This window comes from Agelaius phoeniceus, chromosome 13, assembly GCF_051311805.1.
Source record: "Agelaius phoeniceus isolate bAgePho1 chromosome 13, bAgePho1.hap1, whole genome shotgun sequence".
In the NCBI taxonomy this organism is placed as follows: domain Eukaryota; kingdom Metazoa; phylum Chordata; class Aves; order Passeriformes; family Icteridae; genus Agelaius; species Agelaius phoeniceus.
Genome location: NC_135277.1, coordinates 18,181,278 through 18,205,872, shown reverse-complemented (window position 1 = coordinate 18,205,872; position 24,595 = coordinate 18,181,278). Strand labels below are relative to the sequence as shown.

The 24,595-nt window shown below is 47.5% G+C and overlaps 2 protein-coding genes across 11 annotated transcripts in view; one reads left to right on the top strand and one right to left on the bottom strand.

Moving 5' to 3' along the window:
• MYO9A (myosin IXA) overlaps positions 1-16,692 on the bottom strand; it is a 179,029-nt gene extending 162,337 nt beyond the window's left edge. For all 9 annotated transcript variants that reach the window (XM_077185319.1, XM_077185321.1, XM_054641970.2 and 6 more), the window contains exon 1: positions 16,322-16,692. The gene's annotated coding sequence lies outside the window, so the exon portion shown is untranslated. The remainder of the gene's footprint in view (positions 1-16,321) is intronic.
• On the top strand, positions 15,369-23,640 carry SENP8 (SUMO peptidase family member, NEDD8 specific). 2 transcript variants are annotated; one of them, XM_077185330.1, is made up of 3 exons: positions 15,369-15,705; positions 17,366-17,443; positions 21,393-23,640. In XM_077185330.1, exon 3 carries the CDS (start codon positions 21,412-21,414, stop codon positions 22,048-22,050), a length of 639 nt encoding a protein of 212 aa, XP_077041445.1. In that variant the 5' UTR covers positions 15,369-15,705; positions 17,366-17,443; positions 21,393-21,411; the 3' UTR covers positions 22,051-23,640. The 2 variants fall into 2 exon arrangements, with proteins under 2 accessions (XP_077041445.1, XP_054498079.1); XM_054642104.2 differs by lacking the exon at positions 15,369-15,705 and adding an exon at positions 16,745-16,840.
• Positions 23,641-24,595: the final 955 nt, after the last annotated feature.

The window sequence follows — 24,595 nt, the reverse complement described above, 5'->3', positions numbered from 1 at the left end:
TTCCTAGCCTAAATTACCAAATAACCCAACTGAGTATATTTTTTCCTCCAAACTTCAGTCACATCTGTTGTCCAAGGACAACCTGTTCACCTCTAACACAAATCAATTGAAACAAACTTTGCTCAAAGACAGTGGTAAAACAGATTTGTTTTAAGAATGAAGGTTTCAGCCTTTTTAGTACCATCCAGATGCTGCTAAATTTGTCCACTGCAGTGCATTGCTTCAGTAATTTGGGTAAACCAGTGAAGCCTTGGCAGGCATTTGCAACTGCAGCTGAGTTTCTCCTTCACTATTTGCTAGATAGGAAAAATCCCAGAAGAGATTGGGCTTTCTCTGAGTACATAGTTCACTTTTATAATTGACATTAACACTTAGCTAGGGGGATTTGAGCAGGCAAGATCCTCAATCCCTTAAATTCACCACAATATTTACATTCCAACCTTCCCCAATAATTAATGTTATGGAAATGATGGTTGATCTTTAAGGAAAACATCCCACTAGCAGGATGGGGTGTTAAGTCAGTCTAATAAACGCTCCAGAGTGTGTACATGATCTCCTTGTCCTCATGCTTGTCCTTCCTGACTCCTCTAAAAGACAACAGGAGATGGAACCTTCAGAAAGTCATCAAGACTTCAACAAGACACGTGTGCCTCCCCCTGTACCTGAAAAGCAGAGCACATCTTGGCAGGACAAAGGAAAGTAAATGACATCCACATAATTATCCCTCCAGAACGCCTTGAAGAACATATGGTATGGAAATGAAACTGCCTGAAATGGATTAACTGGGCTGTGTGATGAGATCCACAGAAGGGAGCGTGAAAAAAACATTTCCAAATGTATTCAGTGTAGGATCCCACAACTAGGCACATTCATCATCAGGATAAGGTAATGACACCAGGAAATGAGCTAAGTAAATCCAAGATTGAAGTTTCATTTTCTGAAGTGCATCTGTTTGGCTCATATTCCCCCGAACCTCATCGTTCTGCCACGCCGGGTCTCATCTCAGAAGCAAAAGACGCAAGAACATAAATCACAACAGCTCCTCCAACGAGCAGCTGTGGCAAACATGCTCTTAATTTGATTCTATAAAAAAATTAACTGCAACCCAGCAGGTCCTTGCCACAGCCCCCCATGACATCTCCTTTCAGGTTGTCCTTTACTGCCAGGTTTGGGGTTTTTTTGGGGGGTGTCACTAGGGGAAGTTAAACCAGGTGGTTTTTCAGAAGAAAATGAGAAGCACTGGATCGGGCCAAAACAATGAACAGGGACAGCACGTTCCTGCAGAGGAGGTCACATCCTCCAACACTCCTTCCCTGTGATCATCTGGTCACTGCTTTCTGTGTTTGGGAATGAGGAAACCCAAAACTCAGGTGGGCTTATCATGGAGACAACTCAAAACACTTATAGGGATGGCAAGTATATTTTACACCTCATGTGCCAACAGTACGAGCAGCTGGCCAAAACTCTGCTTGAACATGTCCATGGTGGGACTCTGACTTTGGATCAGGCTGGTAGAAAAGGGGTTAACTTGTCCAAATTAATCAAGTGGATGCCCACCACACCAACCACCAGAAATCCTGCCAGGCTGAGACCCCTACAAAGCATCTGACACCAAGATTTAGGGAATTTCCAAAGGAGGGCATTCATGTTCTCCATACCTAAGCACTGTGCTCACCAGTTCAGGTTTAAGGTGAAAAACACAGACAGATTACTGGAGCAAGGTCAACCAGATATTAGGAAGTTTTAATCCCATTAATTCTGCTGACAAACATTCACAGGAGCATGAATGAGAGGAAAAACCAAGCAAGACCCAGACACACAGAAGCTTTCAAAATTAACATATGGATACTTGATGATGCGTTCAAATTGAATTTTGAATTGTCCCCACCAAAATTACACAAGTTGATGACCACATTGTATGTCCCACTTGACTGCAAAGGCTGATCTGGACTGATTTGGTCCAACCACAACCTCCTCCATCCCCTTCCCCTCTCTCCCAACATCCCATTAAATCTCAGAGGTTCCCCTTCACTCCACAGCACAACCAGAGCAAATGGAAGCACCGTTATAACCCAACACAAGGAATGATTCAATCAGATGAGCATTGAAGACACCAAACTGTCCATTAGGGCATTGAAAATATGAATTAGCAGAGAAGGTCAGTTAATGAGTTTATATAGAAATAGGATGAAGTGAGAATAGATACTTCATCTCCAGTAATATGATGAAAAACTTCAAATGTTTTTATGTTTTTTTCAGATTCATCTTGAGCATAGCCATGTCATGGGCTGGCTTTGCAAGAGGTTAACCAAGGGGAGCTCTCCAAGGGGTGTCCTGGTGTTATTTTGCAAAGAATTCCCCCATAACACAATGCTTCAATAGTAATTTTGTAAAAGGACAGGAAGAAACCTCCTCCATCTATTAACTCTACTGCCATCTCTATTCTAGTGCTCCCTGCCATCAGCTGCAAGACTACCTCTGGAAGCAATTTTCCCTCTGCTTTTTTCATCCAGAAAGCAAAAAAAATCCACAGCACAATGACCAACACTCTGGAAAGTCACAAAGACACTTCAGAAGAATCCAACTTAAGAGAATTTTGTTTCTTCCTCTTTCCAACACCAGCCACCTTCCGACATCAACCCCTTATGGCACTGAAGCTTTGAGGCAGCTCAACTCACTCATTCCATTCCAAGGCAGAAACTGCCGGACCTGCAGTACCCCCTCCAGGATTGCAGGATGGACGAGAGGTTTTATTTGCAAGGGCAACAATCTGCTCCTGACCCTTGCCATCCTCCTCCTCCTCCTCCTCCTCTCCAGGTCGTGTAGGCGCCGAGGGAACAGGCTGCACTTATTTCAGCACGGCACTGGAAGGCCTGGCCTGATGTGGGATCTGCCCACAGACAGCGGATTCTTGACGCATTTTCTGCATGCACACCATGGGCAGCTCCAGAAATACCAGCCACTCAGGGAAACAGGAAAATATTTCATTCCTGAGCTAGGGAAGAAGCCACTGAGCTAAATGAGGCTTTGTTTAGGGGCAGGAGTGCCCGGTCTCTGCAACAGGGGCAATTCAGGAATGCTGATAAGTCTGTTTTCCATGCATAAATAACCCACGTTCGAGCCCAGCCGCTTATCTCGGGGATGGATAAAGCCCTCGGTGGCAAGGCCCCAATATTTGTCTACTCGTTTATCAAGCAGGAGCCTTATTACAAAGGCTAATTCTAGTGGAGATTAGATTTCCCCTATGAAGGAATGGACAATAACATCAGATATTCTTCAAACACCAGTAAATAAGATTAATGAAGTGCCGCTGCCATGGGCTTTCACCTCGACAATGCCTCAAAAAAAACCTCATCCTGGTAGCGCCAAACAAATCTTTCTGAGGGTTTCATCATATTTCAGTGTGTAGACATCACCTCACTTCAGTTGGCCAGCAGCAGCTACAAATAGCCTGCAGGAAGCCACTGATTTCCTGAAAAGAGGGTTAACTGAGAATCATAGGAAATGGAGAAAATTAAAGCTGGGTTTAACATATTGAGTAGGCTGAGGAGGGAAAAAAAATACAGCAGCAGCAGCATTGAGCATGTTCAGACACTTGGATCCACGCAAAATTAAATAAGGCTCTTAAAAATATAAACCCAACTCAGCATTGAGATCCACCGAGTGCATCACAAGTTGCAATACTTTGCATTTAAGTGCTCTCAGCTAAAGGGCTAAGTGAAAAACTGAGCAGCAAAACAGAACTCTGCAATCAGTGAAGCTTCACATGCTCAACAGTTGTGCTGACTCATCAGACACAGGCAAAAAATCAACTCAGGGCTCTGCAGGAAACAATCTGAAATAAAAACGTCAATTTGATGACTTTACCAAAAAAAGTAGGGAGCTTGGTTTTAAAATGTCCCAAGCTGTGACAAAATGTTGCACAACAAAAAGGAAGGAAAGCACAGAGTGACACACAGACAGCAGGTGAAAAAAATTAAAAAAACTGCTGAAATGTAAGTGTTGTAGCAGCCCTCCAAAAGCCCAGGGATGGCAGGAGACAGACACAGGACAAGGGGGTGATATAAAAACCATAACCCATCCATGTGCTGCAGATGCTGTCACACACATGGAATAATCACAAGGACAGGAATGTGTACGTGAAGCGGAAGCAAAAGAGGAATCAGAACAATCTGGTATTTAGAATGTCACTGTATAAATTAAAAATTGAGGCGGGGGGGTAAATCCCTCCTTAAAAAAAATATCTAAAGCTCCCTTTCCAGGCACCTATCCCAGGCAGCAGAGCAGCTTCCCTCTGATCTGAGAAAGACAATCTTGACCTGCCAGGACATTGCAGCAAAAATCACTCTTTTACATGATTTTGTTGCTCTTCCCTTGCACCTTAATAGGTCCTCACTGCATTAACTTTGCATTTTTAATCTGTACTCTGAGGCTCTTCCTCACATAGAACTCTAGATCACTATCAAGAGGTTGACTCCTCTGCCAGCTCAGGATGCTGATCTCCAGTTCCAATCTATTCAGGAATGAAAAACCACTTTTCATGATATTCCAAGAGTCTCCTGCCAGACATTTGAAAGGAACATCCTCTAAAAATGTATCCATCCCTTTCATATTCTCTGCAGCTTTTCTCTCCCCTACATGACACCTACAAATGAGGAATATCCCACAGCCAAGGCTGTGGGTGTTCCAAGACTAACATCTCCTTGGTAGACCCTACAGATCCACCTCAAACAGTAAAACAACTTCACAAGAGACCTGGGACTGTAATGTGAGCATATAGATGATATAATAAAAAGGTAGAAAAAGCCTACAAATGCTATTAAAACTGTAAATAATTTATAAAATATTACTAGAAATCCTACAAAACATTTGGAAATTTTAAAGCCCTTGAATTGGAAAAAAAAATCCCTAAAAATAAGAGTAGAACTCATGAGGGTGCTCTCACATCAAACCACCAGTAACATCCTGCAGGCTCTCCTAGGTCCTGGTGGCACAATCCTAAACTTGGTGGAGCTGTTCAGTTTTTGCTCCAAATGAAAAAAAAGTTAGTCTTTCAAAGATTTAGAGCTAAGTTGGTTGAACCAAAAACAAGGGAGAAGCATATATAGAGTCAGTTTTACCAGGAGAATGAAGGAGAGAAGGGCAGGAGTCTCTGCTGCACCACAGCCCTGAGCAAAGACTACCTCTACCTCTGCCCTCAGGAAAAATAAAAATTAAAATTTCCGTCCTTGCTGAAGAATTTCCTAAGTGCCACGCTAAACCCCTGCATATCAGCTGTACCCAAGGAACCAGAAGTGAACAAACTGTTCTGCTGGCTGTGTCACTGACCTCAAAGGGCCTTTCCCAGCCCATCCCCGGCTGGGCAGGACCCTCTGCACAGGCACGTGCCCTGCTCAAAGCAGCAAGGAGAAACCCTTCTTACCCTCAGCACCAATTCATCACCAATTCCCTTGAGATTTGGGAGCTCACCACCTTCTGCACATGGAGAGAGCCCGGGATCAGAAAAACAGCCCTTGCTCCAGGAAGATCCTGGTTGAGCTCCAGCCTGGAAGCGCGGGCTGCTCCTTTGATGCCCTGCCAGTGGGGCCTCCAGTGAGGAAGCCCAGGATGAGTCACAGCACCGGCAGAGAGAACTTGCCAATCTGGATTGAAGCATTCACATGAAGCTTGGGGATTTTCTCCCTGCTCTGCCATCTCCCCTCGTGCACAGCAATCCCAGTAACTGCACGGCAATCCAGCAAAGGGGAAGCAAATCCACCCGGCAGACATGGGGAGGGTCTGCCAACCCTTTAGGGGCTTTGCCCTAAAACTGAGGCAAGAGGGTGTTAAGGGACTGAGGGGATCATTTGGGGAGAGCACCATAAAAGCTTTTCTGGTTTTTCACTGACTTGCACAAATTCCAATTTAGTTTTTCACTGACTTGGCACTGGGGTTTATTGCTTTCCACACCTGCAGAGCTCTGAGCCCAGAGCTCGTACCCTGTCTGCACCATATCTTCAAATACTGTATCCTCTAATCTGAGTTAGCTTATGCATAAATCCAGGGAAAAAACTTTTAAACCCATAAGACAGCTCCAAGAAAAAGTTGAGCCCTAGTGGCCTCTCCAACAAGGGATAAAACACGTACAAAACTGATCCATGTGACATATATACAAAGATGCAGGTAGTGTTTTTATGAAAATATAACATTATGAGCATTAAAGACTTACAATTAATTCCTTTTTCCCACAAAATCCATTTTAATCAACAGTGGGGCAAGGTATTTCTTTGCTTCATTCAGTCACAACCTACTGCAAGCCAAAAGCATGTTAAAGAATAAAAGCAGTAGCAACATCTCCTCTGTCTTTTCAGCTCAATTTGGCAATTCTGGCAATAAAACTCTTAATTCAACATGTTCTTTACTTAAAATTGAAACTGCAGGACATCTGCTGTAGCTGCTGAGCTCGCTGTGTGCCAGAGCATTTCAAGTCTTACTCTGTGCCTCTTTAACGTTGGGGTTTGGGTTTTTTTTATCTCTCTAGCCCAACCTCTAATTTAAAGGAAACTGTGCTGGATGCTCTAATTGACCCCGTTCTCTTCCTTCCCCAGTTTGTCTCTATAATTAGCCCTTCCCAGCAAAGGGAATCAGCAACAAGACCTTTCTGAGCCCCACCCTGCAGACCACAGCCACTGCCTCGTATTGTTTTTGCCTGAAAATCAACAGCTTCAGGACAACAAAAGGTTTAAGAATTGAAAAAAAAAAAAAAATTAAGAAAAGCAAGAGCAAATGTGTATTGATAATTTTTCAGCACATTATGGTGAGCAAACCAGGTAATCCAAAATTTCACCTGCAACACTAATCCCTCAGCAGTACTTTGTAACATGAGCAAAATACTTGTTTTCCTTAAAATAACAAAATAACAGTTGCACAGCTGCCCACCCAAAATTCACACACCTGAGACTTCCCCTGTGGATCTCTGCACATGCACCAAACACAGAAGATTCCAATCTCTGCTAAGGCACCAGAAGGCTCCACACCTTTTTTCTTGAGGAATTAAAAGGCATGTTGAGAATGAGGAAAGGAAATGCATTAAAAAAATACTCTTATCAGCAAGCAAATGCCACCATAGAGATCTCACTTCCCTACTTGCCTCTACAATAGGTGATTCCTACCAGGTGACCGGAGCTGGGTGTATTTTTAGGTATTAAGGGAAAAAGAAAGCAAACAAAAAACCCCTAAAGGCAAAACAACCCCCCAAAAGCCAGTTCAGGACCAGATTTCAGAGCTGCTGAGCACCAGAAAGTGCAGGATGAAGCAGAAGAGCCCAGTGACACCAGTGAAACACAGGGGATGATCTCAGCTCTGACATGGCCTAACCCAGCTCCTCAGTGCCACCACAGCACCCTCTGTCTCAGTCTGCCCTGAAGGATGATGCTCCAGCTAATACAATCCAAAACTAAACCAGAGGAATTTTTTGGTTGGTTTTGAGCTTTGTTTTCCTCTGTGTTGCATCCCCCATCCCAAGGTTCCAATGGGCTGCTCCTGAAGAAGATGCCCACCAGGACAAGCATCTCAAGGTCTCCTGGTGTGTACCAGGGTCTCTAAGTCACCATTTTCTGCTCAATTCTCTCACTTGACTTTGCAGCTTTATAAGCATTTTGCACCTACATTACATTAGAAACCAAACAGGTTGAATTTTTTTATGATTTTGGTGATTAACTTCCCAGACTGACATTCTCTTCAAATCCATCAACTTCATTAGCTAAGAATTATCCCAGCAGTCCAGAGTTCCAGCCTCTCAAGGCACTCCAACACACATACCTGTGTAACAATCTGGAATTTCAACATTTAGACATTTAGAAAATTAAACTGCAGCTGGCAGGAGTCTTGCTAATAACGGCAGCACCTGAACCTGTAATGATCCTTCACCTAAGGAAAATTGTTCAAGTTTTTTGAATACCTGCCCCCTCGCAGCCCCTGAAGAGCATACCTGAAAAGAAAGTATGTAGATTAATGCTCCCAAAACAGAAAAGAAAGTTGACCCAGTCCTACAAGAGGAGAAAAAAAAAAACCCAACACCTTTCTCAGTGTAGAGGACAGTCTGTGCTCAGGGAAAAAATCCTTCAAAATACACAGAAAAACTGCACCCACACCATTCTACATCCATGTCTCCAGGTTTTAATTTCCAATTATTTTTCTGATATATTCTCTCAAGGATTCTACTTTTATTAAAAATAGACTCAGCACAAGACAGAAGACCACAATGTCCCCACCACACAGTCTGAACTGTGAATATCAGACTGAGTTACTTTCAGACTGAGTTTTCAAATGAGTTTTTTCTGCAATTGAAAAAGTTTCACGCAGGGCCACTCCTTAGACTGCAACAACTGCATTAAACATCTCATTTCGTTTTTGCTCCTCAGGTTTCACATCTTCCCCTACAAAACAAAAATGAAAGCAGTCTTCAAGCAGCTGAAGTGAAAAGAAAAAAAAAAAACCAGAAGGAAACCCCTAATGTTGCTAAAACCAAGCCAGCAAACCCTGGGTGAGATTCACACCTTCCTTCTGTGGGAACAGGAAAATACTCAAGCAGGGATTTTTTTTTCCCTTGTTTCAGCAAAGACTTTTAGGTAGGAGAATGAATCCTCACTCCCTCAGAAATGGACCTTTGTGCTCATTTTTTCTCCTTACCCCATTTGCTGGAAGTGCTCTTTGGCTTTTTAAATATATTTTTCTCCTCATATTTATTGTATTGTTCACCCCAGGTGAACAGCAATGGCTCTAGAGGGGTATTTAAATGAAGAAACACAGAATAGGACAGCTGAACTCAGAAACAAAACACTGGAAAGCAGCAGCTCCCACCTGGAATTACAAAGAGAATGGAGCCAGGAACAATGCACAAGTCCACGTCTTTTCCACAAAACTCGTGGGACAAGGAACAGGCAACAGCTGCCAAGTCATCTTTCTTGGCAAGTTATTTCTTAAAGATAGAAGAAGAAATACTGCTGCTAATGTTTATCAATGCTAATAAACTCCTTAATCAAATCCCTGTGGATTGCAGTGAGATCAGAGATGCATTTGGATCAGGGAACTACATTTTGGAACGAGTGCTCTGACAAGTCATGGTGCACTTGGCAACCCCTGGAGTCAAATGAGGTTAAACAGTGAGCAGCAAAGGATTTGTGGATTCAGACAGGCTCCTCCATCGCTTTTGGTAAAGTTCATTCTCTTCATAGCTGAGGAGAACTCAAGATTCCTCATGATCTGCTGCAGGCACCTCAGAGCTGACCTGTGCTCTGCATTGTCCTGCTATCTCCTTGCCTACCTGGCGGGCACGGTGAGTGCCTCTGGATAAGATTATCCCCGGCTCTCCTGACAGGGAAGGCCAGCGCCTGCCTGTGCAGGGTGTGCAGGGTGTTTGTGCCGGGGCTGCCCAGGAAGGAGGGAGCCCAGAGTGCCCTCCTTGCTCAGCCACACGTTTCACCACACGTTTCACCACACATTTCACCACACGTTTCACCACACTCCGCAAACGCGGGGCCCCATCCCAAGGGAGGCGCCTGGACCCGCCGCATCCCTTGGCAGCAGGGCTGGATCTTTATTTTCGGATGAAAAGAAGCAAAAGAAACAGTGGCTCTGCTTTTAAACATCTCTACAAATGCCTTTGTTGAGCTGGAGTGGATCAGCCATCCTTGCCACCACCAGCAGCAACAAATTCCACATAATGATGCCTCATTTATGAGGCAATTGGTGAATTACGGAGCTCTTCTGCACTCAAAGAAACTTCCAGAAGGGTTATTTACCCACATAATCTCTCTCTTCCAAAAAATTCATTTATTTTGAAAAATCATTACAAATTGCTCAGCATTGTTTTAATCAAGTGCAACATTTCTAACGATCCACTGCGGTCCTTTTTTTTTTTTTTTTTTGCCTAATGGGACCACATTCCTCAACAATTAAATCATTTACTAATTCCTCCCCAGGCAGGCTGTCCTGTGCACCCAACAAGCACAAACCAACCTAACAGTTTATAGACAAGTGCCATAAAAGTTTAAATGGCAACATTTAGGATAATTTTTATTTTGGTCTATGTATTTACGTGAAGTATGAAAAGACAGTAGAGTTACGGAAGTCTACTAAAGTAAATATTTTCAGTTAACTTGTTTTAAGTTCATCCCTCAAAACCAACCATGTAGATGCTGAATACAATAAAAGAATTCTTGGCGGTCTCTCAAAAGCGTTCATAGTCTGAGCTGGTTTTAAAGCTCAGGTTTTCCAAAGATGGAACTATCTGGATTAAACACTCCTCTTCCGTCAATACTCAGCCATGATACAGCATATCTAGGATCCTCTACTTTTTAAAGGTTATGCTTTGCAAGAAATAGAAGACAGTTCAAAGAATTTTGATTAAAAAACAGCACAGAGGTTTTCAGATTATCTGTGCATGATGGATAAAAGCCAAGATCTGGAACAGGCATCCCAAGAGTAACTCTAGGATTCAAGGTGATCTGGGTGATGCCAGAAGTGATTCAAGGTGAAGAGACCAGCAAATAAGACTCAAAAATTATACTGAAACCCACATATTTTGGCTATTTATTTTAAGCTACATTTTTCCTTTGCTACTTCATGCAGCATCCAAGCAGGACAGTCCTCTGCTCTGCTCCCCACTGCTCCTAAGAGGGATTTGCAATAATTCCTGTGAGTCACAGGGATGGACACCAAGATGATTTTTCCAAGAGAGGCTGAGCAGACAGTTGGAACCACCAAAACTAGCAGGGTTGAAAGGGTCCAGTCCAGCCCTCCCCTCAAAGGGGACCCCCTATACATAGAGCCAGCCTATCCCTAGGGGCTGTAACACCAACAGGGATTTCATAAACTTCCTCCATGACCTGGCAGAGATCTTTAAAAGCACACCACAACCCAACAGAGAGATGACAGGAGACCACAACAGAGTAATGTCTGCATCTTGTTTTAAGTCAGGCATGTAGCTGCAAAAAAAGCAACATATCTCTGTAGGTGAGTGAAAGGAGAGCTTGGATGAGACACAGCTGGCTGAGCTCCCCACGTATGATCTCACATTAACAGACAAAGGATCCAACTAAGGAATATCAATATTCCTTGGGAGGATATAGAGGCTGATCTCAAAGGGTCCAAGCAAACTTCAGCTTGTACCTGGGTGCTTAATGCAGAGACAGCACAGGTATCTCTACCTGGACACAATGTCTATCTGCCCAGGATAACTGGCTGCCTCATCAGCTCCTGTAGCTCCTATCTTCTTTGTTTTCCATGATGGCATCAACATGACCCAGCCTCACTGCCATCCTACCCCAGCATCCTCAGTGCACCACGGCCTTTCCACTCCTGAGCCCCATCTCCCTTGGCAAAACATCTGCCTGGCTGAAGAGACACTCTGTCTCTTCATGAGGCTCTTAGCAAAACTCTAAAAAAGGGCTGACCAAAAACACCAACAGAGCCCAAAACTATGACCCATGGCTTTGTCTGACCATGGTTTGGCATGGTGTGAACAGCCAAAGGCATATGAGAACCCTACAAGAAGAGACATCTCATCCCTCTGCAAAGGGATGCCCATCCATGCCTAATGACAAACTGCAACTCAAGACTTGAACAGCAGAAAGTAATCAGAAGAACAACAATAAGCCTTTAAGCACAGGTATTCATTTATTTATTTTATTTTGCCTAGAAAATCTCTGAGGAGTTCCCACCGAAACACTGTGGAGCCACTTGCCAGCTTCATGCTGATTGGACAGGGACTATCCCCGTTCTTCTCCCAAAATTAACTTCAGCCAGGCCAGATCCTCCCACAGCTGGAGCCTGTGACTATTCCAAATTAATGAACTCATGGAAGGGCAGTGGGAAGCAGCAGTTTCATAGGCTGCAAGTGGAATATGACGCTCTGCAAGCAGTGGGTCACGGATGATCTCATTCCACTTGGACACTTCCCACCTAATACAGCTCAAACTGCCTCATTTCCCTTCTCCTCCTGCAGCCCACAAACCACAGGTGGAGCACAACTGACATGAGACACCTAAAGCCATGAAAAACCCGATCTGACTTTAAGATGATCCTGCTGGGAGCAGGATTTTGGACCAAGTGACCTCTTGAGCTCCCTTCTAACCCAGGTGAGCCTACGTTCCTTCATCACAGGTAGCATTAAGATCATGGGGGGGTTGTTAGGAATAAAAAGCCATTGCAGCAAAGATGTGGAACTCTCACCTCACCTGTAAGATTTTTCCACAGGTACCTGTGAAAAAGGTATCCATAGATTCCTCCCCACATACAGAAAAATGCAACCACAAGAACTAACAAAACTACAACTCTTCACAATATTTTAAAAACAGACACAAAAATTAGTTCAACTCTAAAAATCCATATTTAATAGCCTTTCCTCCTGAATTTTATATTTTCTGAGGTCAAGTGGTTTGAGTTCCAGTTTTAAAAGTTTAATTCCAAGACACATAGATTAAGACATCGACACAATCACAGGAGTGAGACATACATGCCACCATGGTGTTTGACCTATCAAACACAGCACAAGATTTAATATTAAAGAGTCACCAAAAAAAACAAAGACTATTCCATTTCCCTTTTTTCCTGTTTTTATCCATTATCTGGCAAGAGTTTCACATGTTTGGTTTCTATAGTCTCAACTCTGAACACCTGTGCCTTCACACATATACCCAAAACCTATGGAAAAATTTGGCCTGTGTAAAAGAAAAATAAAATTCCACAAAAACAATCTCAATCCCAATGATCCATAGATATCCCATCAGCAGCACTTTGTCCTTAAAATTTTCTAAGAAACCCAAGCTTTGTGATAATACCAGATATCTAACCTGAAAAGACAGCAGAGTATTTTTGCAGCGGGAAGCCCAAAGAATTACTAAGCTTCTCCCCAGAGCAGGGAAGCACCCACACACATCCCAAATCTCCAATGCTACTGCTTTTGTCCAAAGGAATGCTAGAGAAAGTCTCCAATTTGCAAACTTGAACCGTGATCCTTTAAATATTTATGCTCATGTTTACTTTGTCGAGAGGGGAGAAATCCCGTTCGCTCGAGAGGAAGTGAAGCAAACGTCGGCACGCAGGACAAAGCCTGAGAAATTCAGATGCTCTTTTAAACCTCAACACAAAAAAACCACCATGTTCCAAAGCTGAAACCTGCACCCAGCCCATCTCAGGGAGCCAGAGTCCAGGCCCAAGCTGGGAGTTTCATCAACAACACAACAAAGGTGCCTTCAAAACCGGTGTTTCGCATGCAAGCGGGAACACAAATTCCCTTTTATTTACAAACTGAGGGGACACAGGAATTTCTGAAATCAAGTTTGACCGGCTAAGATGCTTCCAGTGGTTCAACGACCTTGTTTGCTCTCTCATAAATGTATTTTTAAAGGAATTGAGTTCAAAAGTTGCACAGTTTAGAGCAAGAACTAGAATTAGGCAGAAAATGGCCATGCTACACTCACCAAAACCAATCACCCCAAATGACTTCAGAAACTCTCTGGTCACACTCGAATGACAGAACCCCAGACTGGCTTGGGCTGGAAGGGACCTTAAAAACCGGTCTTGTTCCACCCTCTGCCATGGGCAGGGACACCTGCCACTATCCCAGGTTGCTCCAAGCCCTGTCCAACGTGGCCTGGAACACTTCCAGGGATGGGGCAGCCACAGCTGCTCTGGGCAGCCTGTGCCAGGGCCTGCCCACCCTCTCAGCCAACCACTTCTTCCCAATATCCCATCTAACCCCACTCTCTGGCAGCGGGAAGCCATCCCTCCTGGTCCTGGAACTACAGTTCCTGATGAAGAGGACCTCTCCAGCTTCCTTGTAAACCCCTTTCAGACACTGGAAGTTTGCTCCTGGTTTCCCCAGACTTGAGGCATTTAAGCTTCAGGACTACAGGACACGTGTGGTCTCGAGGCTGTCATGGTGAGCCTTGGCCTTCCTTGCCAGTTTGGTGGTGCCAAGCTGCAAAACCAGTGGAGGGACCAGCACTGTGCCTGTGCTCCCAGTACTCCCCCTGTTGACTTGCAGGCATGGGAAGGAACAATCTGTTCTTCCATCCAGAGCAGAATACTGCTCTCCCAGAAACCAAGCAGGGGATGAGGATTTCAAGTCCAGCCATGCTTTGACACGAGTTAAATTAAATTAAGCTAAATTAAAGCTGCATAGGTGACTCGAGTTTCACATTTCCCAAGTGCCTGAACTCAGGTGCTTGAAATTCTCAGGGGTTTTCCTGCAAACCTGATCAATGCTCACAAAACACACCATAAACATCCCAGATACAAATGATTTAGGCATAAAGCATTCAGATTTTCCTAGCCAAGGATTCCAAAGGTTTGATTGTCTGAGTGGTTTAGTACTGGTGTTTGTGAAAGATGCTGTAACAGCAGTAGTCGTATCAGGCATTTGATACCTTGAATCTGAAAATGCAGCTTCCCCACCCAGAATAAGGAGGAAAAAAAAGCTTAAAACGGGGAGTTTATAAATCATAACAGGAGCTGTGGATGCAGAGAACAAATAACGTCACAAAACAGATCTACATTTGAAATACATGATGAATTCCAATAGAGCTTTTTCCATGTGCTGCTGATGGACACCAGGCCTTTCAACACAGAGGAAAAATCTCTAAAGCCACCCTGATTTATGCATTGATCACAATAAATACATAAATAAATAAAAAATTAAATAAAAATATGAACTTGCATCATCATTGATAGCCCAGGAAACAAAAGCTTATTAGTTGTGTGCTGGGGCTGCTGAATTATCTTCCTTGCCATCAGCAGCCTGACCGACAGCTTCCAAAATGGTCTTGGGGATCAAAAATTACAGCCAGAAGGGAAGGCAAAGGCTGGGAGAGCCTTAACGAGGGAAAGAGGCATGGAAACACCTCTTATTTTAATTAAATAAAACGTAAAAATGAGAAAAGCCATTGAAATGGGTGAGTTTACTCAAGGACATAGGGGAAATTCTGTGACTGTATGGCGAGGGGCTGAAAAGATGCTGCTGCTCAGGGATAACACAGGCTCTGACCTAGCCAGAGTTTATGGATAAGGTCAGATTTGTAAGGTCGTGCTTAAGGATTCACAGCCCATCACCGCAGCATCCAGGCACCTCTCCATGGGAACACACCGCTCCCCTGTCATTTCCTAGCAGTCCCATGGGAAAAGAGTCAGGAAAGCACCTGAGCCGGCCAGAAACCCAATTCTCCGCCTAGCAATCTATTTACAGAGCGATTTATTACAGCTCTTGGTTATCGACTGAGCGAGACACCGCGCCGGTTTTCCTCCCGTAGCAGCAAATCTCCTTCCTCTGCCGCTACGTGATTATTTTTTTGATCCGCCGATGGGCAGGGACCGCGCTGCAGCGCGGGATGGGAAAGCCATGATTTCTGCTGAGCTCACGCTCCCCACTTTATCACCCTCGGCTTGCTTTGGGGATGGGAAACCGTAAATGGAGGAGGAGGAAGCCGATCGAGAAGCAGAAGGGCGGCCAAAAACCCGGCTCCGAACTCACGGCAGGTCCTAGCGCAGGTCACGTCGGAGGGGGTTATTTTTTTGGAAAGCAAAGGCCGTTTTGGCTACGTTTACGAAAATTCCAGAAAGAAATATCGACTCTCTTAACCTGCGGAGGAGCAGTGCTCCCACAGGGGTCCGGCGTGCCAGGGTGGGAGCTGCCGTGAAGTCCGACACTGTGCTAAGCACACCCAGGTACAGCTCATTCCGGCGGGTGGGAATGGCTGATGGGTGCTCGGGAATGGCTGATGGGTGCTCGGGAATGGCTGAGGGGTGCTCGGGAACGGCTCTGCGGGGCGGACCGGGCTGCCGGAGCCGCGGGGCGTCCGCAACCTGCTCCCGTGGCGATGTCCACAGCCGCGGCCTCAGGGCTATGCCAGACTCAGGGCGACAGCCCATGGCCCCTCTGCTGACACTAGGGACGCCTCTGAGGTGAATCTCCTCCCTCCCAGGCTGATTTTTCCATGTTCTGAGTGTCAAACGCACTCGCGATGGGGGTGAGCGGCACCGGGCGGTGAAACGCCGTGCACGGGGCGGAGGGAGGGGGGGGGAACACGGGGCTGCCCCGCACCGCGCACCCACCGGGGGCGGCCCGGGCGGGGAGGATCCCACACCACCGGGAGGACTCCGCGACACCGGGCAGACCCCACGACGCCAGGGAGACTCGCCCTCCTCCGCCGAACAAAGGCTCCCACCGGCCCCGCGATGCTCCGGCGGGGTTCGCCTCACGACCCCCGCCCCGCCGCTCCCACCTCACGCGCGCACCGGAGGCCCCCGCCCCGCTCCGCTCCCCGCTGCCGCCACCGCTTACCTGGGTGTCGGGGCGCGGCGCATCCCTCGCCCGCAGCCGCAGCCTCCGCCGCCGCTGAGGGGGGTCCCGAGGGTCGTTGGCTGAAGGAGGTCGGTTCTGAACAGATGTCCCGGGGGTCTGCGCTGAGGACGGTCGGTGCTGAGGAGCGTCCCAAGGGTGGCTGCTGAGGAAGGAGGGTCCCGGGGGTCGGTGCTGAGGGAGGTCCGGGGGTCCCGAGGATGGGCGTTGAGATGGGTGCCGGGAAGGAGGGGGTGCGGACGGACAGACAGGCGCTCCCTCCTCCTCCGCCGCCGCCCGGGCGCTGCCCGACTGCCCGCGCGCGCGCGCCGCTCTCACGCGCCCGCCCGGCGGAGGCAGGCAAGGAGGGAGGCGCGTGCACCGCCCCGCCCCGCTGTGGGGACGCCCACGGGCACGCCCCGTGGGCACGCCCCCTGTCGTTACGACGCGGCCGCGGCCGCTTTACGGCAGTGCGCGGTAACCAAGCGGCGGCGGCGGCGGCGACGGGCGATGAGGCGGCGGGTGAGAGCCGGGGGGACACGGGAGGGGACACGGTGGGATACGGTGCCAGTAAGGTCCCGGCAAGGACCTGGCCCAGCAAGGACCTGATCCTGGGTGCCATGCCCGGGGGTCGCGCCGGCCGCAACCGTCGGGGGTCGGTGCTGGCCGGCTTCGGGCCCGGAAGCTTCAAGCCCGTATTTTAAGGGGAGAAAAGGGTTAAACGGGTAAGGGAGTGGAGGTGAGTTACGGTGCTGTGGGTGATCCCCAGGTGCTCCCACCCCAGCCAGGCCCTGACCCTGTGCCTGGCCCGGGTGCACCCTCTCCTGGCCCGTAATTCCCGTTTATTCCTATAAAAGCAGCGATGGGCTGAGCGGGATCTTCCCGGGGCTGCCGGCTGCTCTGATCCCGGCCCCAGAGCGCCGGGACACGCTCGGGGTCAGAACCGGGGTCAGCACATGGCTCCTCCTCCTCCGTGGGGCGTGGGACACCCCGGATTGCTTCCCCTGACCGAATTCCCACTCCTGACCGAATTCCTGTCACCTCCAGGTCTTCCAGGCGAGTTCCATTCCCTGGCCGTGCTTCCCGCTGCTCCCTGGATCAGCCCCTGTGTGTGGGAGGTGAGAGGTGAGTGCATCGGCCGTGGGGTTCAGGATCGGAGCTGGGATCCCTTCGGTACCTCCGGGACATTCCTGGTGCCCTCGCCCATCCTCAGGCGTTCTGCTCGCTGAGGGGTTTTTTCCTGTTAAACTCCAGGTTTTGGTCAACCCCATCCTGGAGAGCAAAAACCACTGCCTGTTGTTCCTGTGGCTCTTGGTTTCTTGCTGTGACACCAAGAGAGGTTCTGAGTTTGGTTGCAGAGTCTCTGGTTTGGGGAATTTGTCCCAAACAGAGAGGTTTGGGCATAGTGAGCACAGAGCTTGGAGTATTTTCCTCTGATTTCCGCACTCATGGCCTGTTGAACCTTCAGAAGTGGGATGTTCTTGTATCATACAAGAATTATAACCTACAGCAGAAAGATTATTTATATTTGACAAAAAAGGAGACAACTACGCTTCCGTTCTGGTTGAATTGTTTAATTTTCTGTGGGTTTTTCCTCTGGCTCTGTCAGGAAACACGTAAGTCCAGAGATTCAGGTGTCATGCAGCCTGGCTCCTGCTGGTAAATAGAAATTAATGTTCCTTGTCTGATCTTGCTCCATTAACAACTATCCAGACATGGTATCTAAACCTCATATTTCCAGGAAAAGTGAATAGAAAGTTAAACCATAAGGTCTTTTGATCTTAAAAGACAAAACCTTCTCTGTCCTTCCTCCTGCTCCCTGATAAAGTCTGGATTTTTTGTGTTCCAGGTGACTATTTTTCTATTTTCCTCCATGTTCTTTAAATTAGGAACAGGACTCTAGTGACATGTCACCCCAAACTATTCACTCTGGTTAGCACCTTTAATTAATTAAAATGGACTTTAGGATTCTGATTCAACCTCAGTTCATGCTCCTGTTGCTCTGTCACTGCCTTTTTATGCTCAGTTACTGAGGAGTCTCATTCCTTGGCTCTTGAGTGCCTTCAGCAATTACCTGCAGAGGGTTGTTGTCTTTAATGGTGTGAAAATGACAGGTTTGGGGTGGTTTTTGGTCAAGTGCTGGAAAACAGAGGCTCTGCATTGTGTCTGGACACGAAGGAGCTCCATCCATTTATGGATTGAACTCGCACTGATGCCAGCAGGTAATTTGTTAAATTATTATAACTTCAGCGAGGGAAGCTTGACCTCTTGCCCTATTGATGCAGCACAGCACCATTTTTAAATCTGTAAATGAAATGGTGGTGTTTGTATGGAAATGCTCCTTTATCTCTCCCCCGTTTCCTCGTCTCAGCATTGGAAATGGGGCAGCTGAAATCCCTTGGAGGAGCTGAGGATTCCAGGGAGTTTGCACTAATTCCAGCTACTAATATGCAAATAAAATGAACCAGCAAGACACTTGTTGGCAACCTCCAGCAAATGTTCTAGGCCTGTGCCAGTATTTATTCTTATTTTTATGGAAACTGAACAGAACGTGCCTGAGCCTTCCGGAAGAGAGTCCTGGCTGTGGCTGAGCAGGGCTGCTCCCAGTCCACATCGGGATTTCAGCACTCCTCAGAGGCTCAGATCCACGTCCTGGCTCCTCTGCAGATCCATCTTTAGCTCTTATGGGAGGTTCTCCCAAAGAAAGCCACTTCACCAGTGGCTTTTCACAGCCCCACCGCTTTGTTTTGGTCCTCTCTGCTTACCTGACCTGGCTCTGAGGGAGCCTCCCAAAGGTTTTCCTTGGAGCTGCATGTGGTGAGTCATCCCACAGAACTCACAGGCAGTTTCACAAATACCAGATGGCAATAAAATTAAAAGTAGTAGCTAGTGGCAATTAAGCACTTGCACTCTCCTTCCTGACTGGAGGAACCTGCCAAATGTCATGACAGAAAAAAAAAAAAAAAAAAAAGACAACTATGTTTCTGCAGAGTGGAAAATTAACAGAGCACGGGACACACGCTTCCCTCGCCCTTAATCCCATTTGGATGGAGTGGAAAGCTATTGGCTGGACTTCTACATGTCCAGGAGAAGATGAAGCAGAAAGAACACAATGTAAAGTAAAATCTGGGGCATTTCATGGGCACATACAAGAAGTATTTCAGTAGTATTTCACCATGTTAAACCCCCCAAACAGGATGTTTGGAGGATGTCCAGATCTTTAAACCAGCCTATATTCGGGCAGGCTGAGGAGTTACTGGGATTCCGTTGGGATTTCTTGTTTTTATACTACAAGGGTTTGCACCACGAGCTTGGAAATAGTTGGAGCTCATTAAGGTCGGAAGCGTGTCCAAATACCATTGTGTTTGGCTCACACAAACAAGGGCTGCTCCCTTCCTCTGCTGACTCCTGCTCCCGGCATCTCCGGGATCCACCAGCCTCACACAGGCGCTCACGGGCTGTTTCATGGCCCAAACACTCACCTCAGCCCTTCCTTCCGACCTCTGACACATGGACCATGGCTCATCCATTCTGCTCCTTGCCTGTCACGTGCCGGGGGATCTTGCCAACATTTTTGAGAGATAAATCCCTTAATTTATGCATCCTAGGCCAGGAAGGGTTATTCCTCGTGATTCATGTCACAATAAGAAGTGTGAATCTACTTCTTCCTGACAGAACACTCCATTTGCTTCATTCTTCTTGATCATGATGGAATATTGGTGACTTATTTCTAGTGAATCATATTAAAGTGATCTTACCATTCTGAGCTTTCACACGAGGCTTTCAGAAATCTGAAGATGTTTTCCTGCTGCCTTTGGGACAGAGGAGGGAAGCATGAGACCAAAACCAGTTCCATGTCATCTGTGTCCCAAGTTGTGGCATTTCCAGCCCTGTCATGGCCAGGAAAGGATCTAGAGGCTGAGGATGCATCACAGCACTGAGGAGCCTGGAAGGGCTGCAGGGTGTGAGAGCTAAAGGAAAACCAGGGTAGATATAGGGGCTCTAAATCAAATTTCCCTATGGAAAATCTCCTAAATCCTACTCTGGCTGTGTAGAGTTGTCATAAAGATTCCCACGGTCAGGAACTGGTTTGTTTGTGATCTCGTCCTCCTTTGTTACTCCTTACTCACAGCTGTGCCTCCTGTGCTGGCGGCCCAGCAGGTTCTCCTGGAACAGGTTGTGCCTCTGGCACAGAGCTGGGGCACTCTGTGCTTGGAGAAAGGGACCATATGTCTGTCAGACAGCCCAAAAAGGGTTTTATTTAGGGGAATACAGTGATGCAAAGAACTCCAGTGCTTGTCACTGCACAGGTGAAACACTGAGACACACAAACACCACCTGACTTCTGGATCACTCCTGGTTTCTGTGCAGGAACTGCTCTGAAACTCCTTTGTTGTGTGTCACAGACGTATTTTCTGAAAAAGCCTTTCCTTAGGATTTTTCCTTCTGAGAAGCTGAGAGGCCTCAGGAACAAAATGTAACCAATGGTTATCTGCTGCTGTGGAATGCAACAGGTGCATCTGGGATTGGTCTCATGTGGTTGTTTCTAATTAATGGCCAATCACAGTCAGCTGGCTCAGACTCTCTGTCCCAGACCCAAGCCTTTGTTATCACTCCTTCTTTTTCTATGCTTAGCCAGCCTTCTGATGAAATCCTTTCTTCTATTCTTTTAGTATAGTTTTAATATAATATATATCATAAAATAATAAATCAAGCCTTCTGAAACATGGAGTCAGATCCTCGTCTCTTCCCTCATCCTCGGACCCCTGTGAGCACCGTCACAGTTGTGAGGTTCAGATCCTCAGGACGGAAGGTTGATCTCATTGGAGCCACAGTAGGTTGATCTCATTGGAGCCACAGTAGGTTGATCTCATTGGAGCCACAGTAGGTTGCTGCTTAACCCAGCGCTGTGTGTTCTCCATCTGCTCATGGTCCTGCACATATCCATCTGGGAATCCTGGGCTCACTCACTGCTGCTGAGCAGGAACCCAGCTGTTTGCTGGGCTGTATCCAGGTGAGGGCTGTATCCTGGCTGTGATCCAATTCCCACCCCGTGTTCCCTTGTCTGTTGCAGCTCTGGGGAGCAGCCCAGGATGGATCCCGTGGTTCTCAGCTACGTGGACAGCCTGCTGAGGCAGTCGGACGTGGCGCTGCTGGAGCCCCCGAACTGGCTCAACGACCGCATCATCGGCTTCGCCTTCGAGTACTTCAGCACCCAGCAGTTCCAGGAGTTCAGCCACCGAGTTTGTTTCATCAGCCCCGAGGTGGCCCAGTTCATCAAGTGTGCCCTTAGTCAGGAAGAAATAGCCATATTCCTCCAGCCCCTGGACCTTCTCTGCAAGGAGCTGCTGTTCCTGCCTATCAATGACAACTCCAGCCAGGCCGCTGGGGGCACCCACTGGAGCTTGCTGGTTTATTTCAGGGACAAAAAGTGCTTTGCCCATTACGATTCCCACAGTAAATGCAACTCTGCCCACGCCAAGCAAGTGGCAGGGAAACTGGAGGCCTTTCTGGGAAAAAGAGGGGGCAAAGCCACCTTTGTGGAGGAGAAGGCGCCGGCACAGCAGAACAGCTACGACTGTGGGATGTACGTGATCTGCAACGCCGAGGCTCTGTGCCACGGCTACTTCCAGGGCAGGATGGAGCCTCTGCTGCAGCTCCTCACCCCCTCCTACATCACGCAGAAGAGGTCAGAGTGGAAAGCTCTCATCACAAAACTGGCACAGAAGTGATGGGGATGCACCTCCAGCCCCCCAAAAACTGCCTTCCCAGTCCAAGAGGCAGCACCCCCATTGCCTGAGGGAGATGCCCATGCACAGGATTGTCCCAAAGAAAAAGAATGTAACCCCTCTAGCATGGCTACACCCCCCAAACACCCCATTCTCTCCAGGAAAAGCCTTATTCTCCTCTTGAAATCACCGGCCTTTCAACTTCTATTGACAAGAGTCACTTTGCTTTCAAAGAAACCCTCTCCATGGTAAATTTTTACAGTAATTGCTGTGGCAAAACAGGTTGCTAAAGAGACTTTTCCACCTGTGCCCAGCAGGCAACACACCCTCATTAGGTGGCTTTAGTTGGCTCCAGGCATTGTCCTTCCAAGCCAGGTTTAGCAAATGCTCCTTAAACCCAAGCCCCTGAGTGCTTTATCGTGGACAGTTCTAATTTGTGCCTCCTGCTAATGGTATTGGAGAAATGTAGGATTTAGAAGCCAGGATTTTGTACCCCTGAAAATCTGACATTGAGATGTCACTGCAAAAAGATGAGACTGCAAAGGAAATGCTACAATTAACTTAAGAACAGGGCAAAATCAAAGTCATTTTTCATCAGCCAGGTGCTCCTCAGCCACACAGCGATGGCTTTTTTTGGTCCCCCACCCCTGCTTGTTCTTATTGCAAATTAAAACCTGACTCTGAACTGCTGCAAGATTAATAAGAAGCTGAGAAAGCCAATCCTAGGAAAAGAAACTTAATTGAGATGAAAAGCAACACTCACTCTTTGAAGTTTGGTGTTTTTCATTAGGATTTTAGGTCGTCTCTGTGCGGGGAGGGTTTGACAGTGCTCCCCAACCCTTGTTAGCGGTCGCTGCTCATAACACAAAACCAGTTCTGTTACTTGAGAAGAAAAAAAAAATAACACACTAGGGAGAACAAAAGGACAGAGTTTGAGGTATAAAAGCCAAAGATAACTGCGGGCTCCTTGAAGTCCTTAATGCACTTCAGAAAATTGAAACACTTCTCTTCCCGTGCTGGATGATGGCTGGGATCCTGGAGTGGATCCTCTCCTTAAAGACAGACTTAGCAGTGTGGAAAATAAAAATTAAACTAAGATGTCATGGCAGGATAAGGAACAATCTCTCACCTGGTGAGAAGCAAAGAGCATGTTGCTCAGGTGGTGTCTAGCAGAGCAACCACACCCCTACCTGAGAAGGGAAATCCAGGTTAAATACAACCCTTGAGGAAGGATTGGTTTTAACCTGGAGCTCTTCACCACCAGTGTGTGCAGCAGCACAGCACAAGAGGGGATGGAGGGCTTCACCTTCCCCTGCTCCAAGTGAATGTCAAGAAATCAGCCCAGGCTGCTCCCAAACACCCTCATGGCAGCACTGGGGCCTGACAAGGGTTGGGGCCGTTCCCCTCCCTCCCAACACTGCCTGGACAGGAGAGCAGCCTCCAGCACCAGCCCTCCCTGGAAACCCACTCAGCTGGAGCCAGAGCAGGATCCAGCTGCTTGCTGAAGGGGATTCCCTTTGGACTCTGGGGGGCTTTGCCAGAGCAACATCACTGCCACTCCCAAATCCCAAATAAAACTCAGACCAAACTGTGTTTCCTGGCGTAATCCAGTCCTTGGTGTCCCTGCTCATGCTGTGGTGCAGAGTGTAACAGCATGGTGGCTCTGACTCATCCGTCTGACAGAGCTGCCTTGGCTGATTTAATCTCCCAATCCTATTTTTAGATTGGCTTGGGCTGGGGAGGGAGGAAGACAGGAGATGGGACGGTGGGGGTGACATGGGCAACAGCAGGGGGATGTGAGGGCAGGGGCTGTGCTCACCCAGCACCACCCTGTGTCCTCAGTGCTGTTTCCAGGCCAGCAAGGTGAGTGTCCAGGGATGTTCCCTGCACCCAAAGCTTTTACGTGGCATTTCTTTACACAAAGAGAAGCAAATAGGCTCAAGCAGGATGCCATTGGGACAGCCAACATGCACCAAACCAGGCAGGCAGACACCAGATGGGAAACAAAACCAGAGCCTTGCAACCACATCCTGGCAGCAGAGCCCTCCCAAAGCACACTGTGGGTTCATCCCAGTGCTCCTCCAAACCTCCTCCATGTCACTGCACCCATGGCTCGTCCCACCACTGGCTTTAACCAAGGGGTCTTGAGAGGAGACCACATTCTCAGGCTCAGGCTCAGCACGGGGACCCCAAACACCTGCTATTGGAGGACCCAACAAACAACAGGCTGGGCCCATCAGACCAAACTCCCCCCAGTCCTCAACCTCTAAACCTCTTTTTGTGGCAAAGAGCCCCACATTGAGGTTGGACTCATTAAACACCAACTTGTTTGTTGGAAAAACAATCCTAAACCCATTTCCACCTTGTAAATGAGCTGGGTGAGTCCCTGGCAGGGACAGGATGGTGCCTTTCATCCTCCAGGTCGCCCACGGAATCAAAGGCTCCGAGAGCCCCATAATGCCGGGGCTTTGAATAAACCAGACCATCCCCCCAGGCACCCCCGGCTGCTAAATCCCGCCCAGAACAGGTGACACCACCCCTGTCCCCA

Bases quoted from the DNA above. Each gene is read 5' to 3' on its own strand.
- SENP8 (XM_077185330.1), top strand. From the start codon at position 21,412: ATGGATCCCGTGGTTCTCAGCTACGTGGACAGCCTGCTGAGGCAGTCG.